Below are 8750 nucleotides of genomic sequence, written 5' to 3'. Positions count from 1 at the left end.
TAGTATATGAATAGTTTGTAATGCCGTTACAGTAGGAGTGCTACCTACTCCAATGTAACCCTTCCCTTAAAGTGACACTATTTGAACTCTCTAAAAGTTCATCTCTAAAGTTGATCTATCAATTTTTTTTTTTAAACAACAGTTGGATAAATATATTATGTTGAACTGTTGTAGTTGCACTGATCAATTGTTATTTTTGTGTTTATCCCTACTTGAAAGAAACCTTCTTCTCTAAACCACCGATAATCAACCTTCTTAGTATTAACAGATTTGGTTACTGATTGTGGTATAAAAATCTTAGCATTTGATGACAACCGAAACAGATGTCTATTAAAAAGCGTTGTTAATTAGTATTACGATTTTGTTTGTTGTCTGAAATATTTTATTATATAATATTTTGCCTCCTCTCCATGCCCATGTTGCTAAACGTGTGTTATTGTTTTTTTGCCGAGCTGTGTCATCTATACCACTTGAAATTTAACTTGTGTGTCATTATGGTTAAATATCCCAGAGTGTTACGGTTACAATGCATCGCTAGACTATTGCTTATTGGCCACAGACACAAAGTTTGTTTTTCTACTTGTTCGGTCTGAATATGTAGACATCGTGTCCAAACAATCTGAAACGTGAGACTTACCTTAATACTTGAATCTCTTTGTTGATCCCGGCAATGTAGAATTTGTTTCCTGTTGGCTTATTATTAAGAAATGGTTGTTTTTAGCTGTTCTTGGTGATCGTCGTACTATGTTATCGTGGATGACCTGTAGGGTTTGTGATTGAGAGACCGGCTTACATGCTATTTGTTTCCGATTGGTTTGTTAAAAAAAACTGAATGGTCTGTGATTGGTTCACTTTCAGCGCTGAAAACGATAGTTTGCATATGAAATCGACAAGTTTCGACCGTGAAAATATGGCTTTTCGGTAATGTCGCGTTGTTTTTGAACCATCTTCCGCTGTAATCTTATAAAAAACAATAACAAATCATTTTTGAGATAAGTTTTGTAAGGTTCGGTAGAACTGTATGTGCTGAATGTGTATTTCTCTGACGACTTTTAGCAACAATTAGCAACCATGACTAGGATGTTTGGAACTTGAATGCACTTATATATGAACCCTGAAGCTTCGTTAGATGTGAAGAGGCAGTGGATAGTATGGTTCCCTGCTGCGGTAAGCTTCACCGCTAGGCGCACTATACATGCAGTGGATATTCTCTACGAACATAGAGTGATCCACAACCCGACCACAAAGTCACGCGCCACTTTTAGAGTGGCAATTATTTGTGGGCGGGGTTAATTTAATTTGTATTTGTGGGTTACTGGGTAGGGTGGGGCTGCATTAGCTAAAGGTATATGCAAATGAGGCATACGACAAAATACAAATGTAGGAAAACGACCGTCAATTGAATTGAACGTAATTTCTTTTAAAACACCGTCAAGATGGCTCTATACAGCGTGAAGACATCAAAAAGACCGTCATTAATTAATTTTTTTCAATAAATTTTTATTTAAAACAGCGTGAACACTGAACGGCGCACCCGATGCATACCATCACTGACCATCTACCATCTACCATCTACCATCTACCATCTACCATCTACCATCTACCATCTACCATCTACCATCTACCATCTACCATCTACCATCTACCATCTACCATCTTCCGAACTGTCTGTGACCCCCATAAAACCTCCGTGATGGCCCCATCACACCGTCAATAATTTCTTTGACCATCAAAGGAGACCGACTGACCTTCATTAACACTAGTGTACTTTTCAAATTACCTAAATATTAAATCCTGAAAATCATCGCGACAACTACAGCGTCAATAGCGTCAAACCGCGTAAAACGACGGTAAACACTAAACCGGCCAAACAATAATAACGTACTTACAACCTAATCACAATGTGGAACCCACATTATAGCACTACAAAGTGCCGAATACAATGCAAGTAATTGTGAACCTTCCCTAAACCAATTAAAGTATTGAAGTTTCCAGTGTGACGCAAAACATAAACTTAAAGTATCCCAGCCCAGTACAGAAGTTATTAAACGTCATTAACATTTTGTTTTATTCCCCCAAGTCTCTTGGTTTGAACTGTCATGTTTAATGTACGTGACACAATTTTTGCTTGTAAAAAGTCATACTGGATACTGGTCTTCTATTGCATAAATTAAATAAAACATATGTGAACATTAAAGACGCTGTATCGTCATACGCACGAACGAAAAATGCTTGCCAAGCATATTTACCTTTGACACAGTGCGACGATAGCTGTTACATTTACCATCCCCGGAGGGCGTAGTCTAAATATAGATACGTGCTATTGCAATGGCATGGGATTATACGCACGATACGTGCTATTGCAATGGCATGAGTTTATACACACGATACGCGCTATTGCAATGGCATGGGTGTATACACACGATACGCGCTATTGCAATGGCATGGATTTATTACACACGTCGATCGTGTTTATCTGTGTCTAGAGCTTTTCGTCGTGTTTTCATGTTTGAGTGTGCGCAACCACCGCACCTTATCCGTAGGGAAAGGACCTGCGGGTGTATTATGCGTTTTTGACGGCGCATCAAAATGGCCATGAAGAAGAGGTGAGGAACAGGAAAGTTACCTGGGCAGTATCGGAATCTGCCAGCAAAAGAAGGAAATCTGTGCAAAACAGAGATTATCAGAAGGAAGTACACAGCAGGCTAGGTCAATCCAGCTGATGCGAATGATGAGTTCCAATCAATGCGAGAGCAGTGTAAATTCATTAACTCAAAACTGTCCCAGTTTGTCAAACATCTGATGACAGTCCTGTCCGCGATCTTGTTTACTTACTACACGGTTCATGTTCTAGATCTACCAGTAGACTTCTACTTGTGGTCAAGACCAGAGTTTACGACTAGAATATTCACCAGAAGGTAGGCTATTCAAGTTTTACTCGCATTTTACTCGCTCTCTCCACCTATGTATTAGTTTTTGCTTCAGTTCATTGCTTTCGTTAGGTTAGGGGTCCATACTCTCGACAAGCTATGCTTTTTATCGGGGCCCCCTCCACAAGTGATGATATTACGAAAATAATGTTTAAATATTCCTTCTTTTTTGTTTTAAAGTGGATTAAAGAATTAATTATAATGAAACGGGCTTCTTATTGATCCTGGGTTTTTTTAAGAAAGAGCTTGGTTTCGGGGTTTTTTATTATAATTTTTTTGTACTAAAGAATATGCCTGCAAAATAGCTGGAAAGGTCTCATTGATTAATTTTGTTTTCATTATAAGAAAATAAAATCTAAATAAACGGTTAATAAGGCCTATGTTTTCACACAGCATCGTCGTCACAGGCATGCAACTGTAACTTAAACAAAAAGGAGGAAATTACAAAATGTCACAAAATTTTGTACGATATTTTTCAATTGAAAGTACTGAGAATAAAAAAAAAAATTATATCAGCTGATGTAGTTGCATGCCTGACATCAGTGTGAAAACCCTTTTCTCCCTGGCATAGTCTAGGGACCCTCTAGAAAAAAATAAACAATACAACTGAAAATGGAGGGGAAAAACTTGGAAGAATAAATAAATGCCTTGTCGTGTAAACAAACGGTATCATAATTTATACTCATGGTCATACCATAAATGTGTTGTGTTTAATTTCACTTTTCAGTGATCAAGATAGTCTACTGGTGTCATCAACGCCAATAAAGAAAACCACAGCAAAGAGACTGTTTGGACCCATGGAGAAAGGAATGTCACTAGACCATGCAGACATTAACTCAGAACGGTTAGTAATAAAGTTGTCAAAGGTACAATCTTTCTGAAGGTTCTATGAAGAAGGGATGGCATTCAAGGACCTTGCAACTTGTCTTGTTTTATATATACTAAGGCTACTTGTGAACTGATCAACCACAACGACCGTGAATGCACAAAATAGATAATGGCCTGACGTTTCAACCCAGTCTAATTTCGAAGGCTAAATGCATACACTGTTAATTTTGTTTCTGAACAGACACAATAATCATAATTTGATGTTTGTTCACAAACGTCACTCATACAGGTTAAACAAGTCTAGTATCAAAACAAAAATGGGCATGACAGGTTGTTTTTGAAAGAACATTTATTGTAACAATTAGGATGCCTTTTATTCCAAATTACGACTAAACAGAAAAACAGTTAAAACTTTTAACTTGCCAATAGACAGAAAATGCCTTGCCTTTATGCACTGCAAAAACTGGGGTGTAAAAAATTAACACCAATGTATTTTCACTTTATTGAGACCCTAAAAATAACCCAAATTAAAGGAACACGTTGCCTTGGATCAGTCGAGTTGTTCTTTGAAAAGCGTAACCGTTTGTAATAAAAAGCATATGGTTAGAAAAATGATTCAAAAGTAGAATACAATGATCCACACAAATTTGCCTCAAAATTGCAAGGTTTTCCTTTTACTTTGCGAATTAACACGGTCGGCCATTTATGGGAGAAATTTGACGCCCACAGATGGCCGACTGTGTTAGTCGATGAGGTAAAAGAATAACCACCCAATTTCGCGTAATACTAGTGTGGATCATTATATTCTACTTTTAAAATATCTTTCTAATCATAATGTATTTTATAACAAACGGTTACAAACACTTTTGAAAGACCAACTCGACCGATCCAAGGGAACAAATGAGTGTTATTTTCATGTTGCTAAACACCCAATGATGTAAACAATAAGTTGTTGTTTGTACATGTATCTTTGTTTGACATTGATCTTGTGTCAATTTTAACACCCAAGTATGTGCGCGTGTATCCTTGAATGTTTCGTAAAAGTAAGCTGTTTCCAAAATCAGTTGTTTTTGTTATATCAACAAACTACACCTCTAGTAACTAAATAAACCTTCCAAAGGATATTCTTAGGAACATACATATTCATTTCAATACATCCTCTTGTAATAAAATTCTTCAATTTTCAAGAGCTCCAGAACACTTTAACTCGTCAAACCAAGGTGTATTTTTCTGATCTCATATTATTATTTCCCTTTCCCAGGTTTCCACAGGTAAAAGAAATGGTCAGCACATCCCAAGCCCAAACCGCAGCCCTACAGCTACATCACAGATTCGATGGAGAGGATTGCAGCTAAAAGATCATAAGTGGGCGGGGCGGGTACATGGTTATTTATCATAGCATGTCACTTTTTACTTTATCTGATGATAATCCACAACGCATTTCTTTCACCATTGCAAAAGTGCCAGCCCCATCCATAGAAAAACAAGAAGTAAAGAAATTGGAAATCTCATTCTTTTCACTTTGAAAAACAAAACCACTTGTTTGTTTGGGTTGAAATCATACATGTTCTGTAGTGCAGCATTGCAACACTAAATTTAAAAGATGTGTAAACTATTTTAATTTGTGGGTCAGTCCATCAATGGTTTTAAAACCATTGGCGTTACATGGTTTAAAACTATTGCAGGTTAAATTTTTTGTAACGTCTGTTTTATAGACACTTTTTGGTAGTTGTCAAAGACCAGTTTTCTCACGTTGAGTATCTCAGCATTTATATGCACAAAATGACAAACCTGTGAAAATTTGAACTCAATTGGTCATCAAAGTTGCGGTAAAATAATGGAAGAAAAAAACCCTTGTCACACCAAGTTGTGTGCTTTCATGTCTTGATTTTGAGACCTCAAATTCTAAATCTGAGGTCTCGAAGTCACATTTGTGGAAAATTACTTCTTTCTTGGAAACTAAGTTACTTCCGAGGGAGCCGTTTCTCACAATGTTTTACACTATCAACAGCTCTCCATTGCTTGTTACCAAGTTTTTATGCTAACAATTATTTTGAGTAGTTTACCAATAGTGATCATCTTGAAGATTGTTCATATCAGCCAAAATCACAACTATCAGCCAAAATTAACTCCCACTTTAATTTCCTAAATACATATGTACCAAGTGGAAGGTCTCATTTCTGACTTGATCATTAAATTTAACAAGTTGAGGTAAAATGACGTGTTCTTGGATCATTTTCTTGTCTTTTGAGTATGTCCTTGTTATGAATGATACACCTTTGAATTAATGTAATTTCTTTATCCATAGTTTGTTTTTATTAATCTTATTCCTCATTTTGGCTTGACCCATAAACATTGATGTGTCAATAGCATACTCAGTACTTCCACCAAATTCTGTGAAAAAAAAGCAAGCATGTTACTCGGGTGGGATTCAAACCAATGACCTTTGCAATTCTAGAGCCAATTAGACTAGTTTCTATGACACTGCTCTAGAATTGCAAATAATAATAATATAATAACATGCATTTATATAGCGCTTAATACAAAGTTTCTAAGCGCTGCAAGGGTCGTGGGTTCGAATACCACCCAAGTAATTTGTCTGTGATGGGTTTTTTTCAAAGAAGTTCCAAAATACAGTGGCTCACACGCATCGGTTTATATGGGTAAAACCACAATAAATATTCATAATCCCTGATGCAAATAAAACATATTCTTAATCTCATATTGTTGTTATACTTAATATTTTTGTGTGTAAAAAAAATTCACTATGTAGAAACCAGCTACATACAGCTGCTTATAACAACCCTCCTATGTCTCGATTGCAAAAATTAATGAGCTGAGCTTATAAATTAGTGTGGAGACACTCATACTAAAATATGCAACAAATAACAAGGGGAACAGATTGTGCGAGTTTTAAAAGTAGTTTGGGTTTGAACAATGGAAAAGTAATTGGAGTGAGACTTGAACCAGCAATCTTAAGATTAGCGTACATGCACTCTAACAAAATGAGCTAGCCAGCACCAGCACTATGTTGGCTGTGTCCCTATTAATCAATTTCTGATGACAAATAGGGACACCGCCAGCATGGGCTGGATAGCTCAGTTGGTAGAACACTTGTACGTTAATTCAGAGGTCATTGGTTCATGTCTCGCTGCGGTTAATTTCTCTTTGTTCAAACTCAAGCAATTGAAATATTTTAGAACATGCTGAAAAATTGCAATATTATTTGTAATAAGAGCCTTCGAGGTCTGAACCCAATATAAACACCATTTGGTGCTAGAAACCTATCCCTTATTGATAAAACAAAACACATGGGATGAATCTACGGTTTATAGCACCAAGTCGCCCATGCTGCTAAAAAAAACATGCTGCCTATTATGCTGCATGCTGAAAAACTGTCATTATTGTGGATTTGCTCTGCTGCCAGCATGTCATCCCTGTAATCCATGAGCTGTGTGTGTGTGTGTGTGTGAGGCACCCATTTCACCTTCTAGTGCAAAACTTATTCTCCTCCAGCAGCGTTATATCCCTGCGATTTCTACATCTGCACCATGGCAAAACTTCTTGAGGGGGATCTTGGGGTTCATGGCTTGTGCTTGTTAGCTGCAGAATGCAATTGACATGCTGCAAGCTGCTGTCTCTACAGCTCTGTGGTTACATTTTCAACCTCCTTGGAAGAGCGTTGAGATATTTCTGAAACGGTAGACACACATTATTGTTATTTACATTCAGGCATATTCATCCTAGGCTGTTTGACAATGTGTTGCTCTTGGGAAAACCAGACAACTGTGATAAGTGTACGATAGCCTTACACCATGTGAAGATCAGCCCTTCCACTATCTAAACTATTTGTTGTTGTTTTCCAAAATTACCAGTATATCATGCCTGCACCTGCTCTAAATGTTTTATTTTATGTATTTATTTTGTATTTGTATATGCCCCTGTAAATATTTCCCTAATTTTTGGTTTGTAATTTTATGGTTTGATTCATAGTGTTTTTATGTGTATAAATATTATTTATTGTTCTACCCCTTGCCTTGCTGTCTTTCTTCATTCAAGTTCAGTTAGTTTTCCATATACGTAAATATTGTTTTATGTTGATGAAATTCATCTATATATTTTCACAGACTGATTCAGGTACATGCAGCTCCTGTAAACCATATATACATATTTTAACTTGTATTTGTACAAAAAAATAATAAACATTCAGAATACCTTGATATTGCTCTCTCTTCTTGAATTTGTTTCACACAGCATCAGATTTGCCTGTTCTCCCCTCGCCTTCAGTTGTTTCTGAATCCGACTCCTGAAAAAATACAGAATTTAATTATAGTGCCCTATCCGTTTGCCATAATAAATTGCTGTAAACAAATTGTTGGGTTTTTGTTGTAACATGTTTTCAGATTTACATTTAACTTACACATTTTGGGTAGTAAAAAGCTTCTCTTAAAATGTTACTTGCTGCAAAGTATTGAGGCATTTGGTAAAACAAAGTCACGCAAAATAATCCATCTCCGTTTTAGCACGCATGTAAAAACGTAATTACCAGTTATGCTATAAATACTAGTATAACTTACTGGTAACATATTTTACATGCTGTAATAATTGTTCGTCTCACCAGGGTATCAGCAAGTATAGTATTGTAAGGGTAGCTATCAGTATTTACCGTATAAGTTTAATGTAAATCTGTAGATTATAGATATTTGTGTTTTGTGTCCTGATCCTACAAATACAATAAGTACTCAAACCGTTTGCCGTTTTCTCGAGAGAAAATGATGAAAATTCACCCGTTTTCCAGAACGGTGAATAATAACGAAAGTGACAATAAACACGATTGGATCGACTTGGATAAAACTGGGGTAACAGTAACACATAAGGCTAAAATAGTGGTAACGCTTACTTTATTATTGAGATCCCTGTTGTTGTTCCTCACTTCCTTCCGGTCCTTTTGTTTGTCTTGTGCCACACACACTCGCAAAGCTCGTGGGAAAG

At 36.5% G+C, this 8750-nt stretch overlaps 1 protein-coding gene and 1 long non-coding RNA gene across 2 annotated transcripts in view; one reads left to right on the top strand and one right to left on the bottom strand.

Moving 5' to 3' along the window:
• The first annotated feature begins 2212 nt into the window (after window positions 1–2212).
• On the top strand, window positions 2213–5975 carry LOC139950821 (uncharacterized). The gene is made up of 3 exons (XM_071949648.1): window positions 2213–2918; window positions 3658–3774; window positions 5020–5975. The coding sequence occupies exons 1-3, from the start codon at window positions 2746–2748 to the stop codon at window positions 5111–5113; spliced, it is 384 nt and encodes a 127-aa protein (XP_071805749.1). The 5' UTR covers window positions 2213–2745; the 3' UTR covers window positions 5114–5975.
• An 18-nt stretch (window positions 5976–5993) lies between these two features.
• LOC139950822 (uncharacterized) overlaps window positions 5994–8750 on the bottom strand; it is a 2950-nt gene continuing 193 nt past the window's right edge. The window contains exons 1-3 of the long non-coding RNA XR_011787705.1: window positions 8659–8750; window positions 7974–8064; window positions 5994–7451 (exon numbers count right to left, since the gene is read on the bottom strand). The exon at window positions 8659–8750 is cut by the window's right edge and continues 193 nt beyond it. This is a non-coding gene — a long non-coding RNA (uncharacterized lncRNA). The remainder of the gene's footprint in view (window positions 7452–7973; window positions 8065–8658) is intronic.

This window comes from Asterias amurensis, chromosome 18, assembly GCF_032118995.1.
Source record: "Asterias amurensis chromosome 18, ASM3211899v1".
NCBI lineage: Eukaryota > Metazoa > Echinodermata > Asteroidea > Forcipulatida > Asteriidae > Asterias > Asterias amurensis.
This window is presented reverse-complemented; position numbering and strand designations above follow the sequence as displayed.

Excerpts from the sequence above, each read along its gene's own strand:
- LOC139950821 (XM_071949648.1), top strand. The coding sequence starts at position 2,746 with ATGCGAGAGCAGTGTAAATTCATTAACTCAAAACTGTCCCAGTTTGTC. Across the intron at positions 2,919-3,657 it reads ACTAGAATATTCACCAGAAG|TGATCAAGATAGTCTACTGG; the intron begins GTAGGCTATTCA and ends TTCACTTTTCAG. Across the intron at positions 3,775-5,019 it reads GCAGACATTAACTCAGAACG|GTTTCCACAGGTAAAAGAAA; the intron begins GTTAGTAATAAA and ends TCCCTTTCCCAG.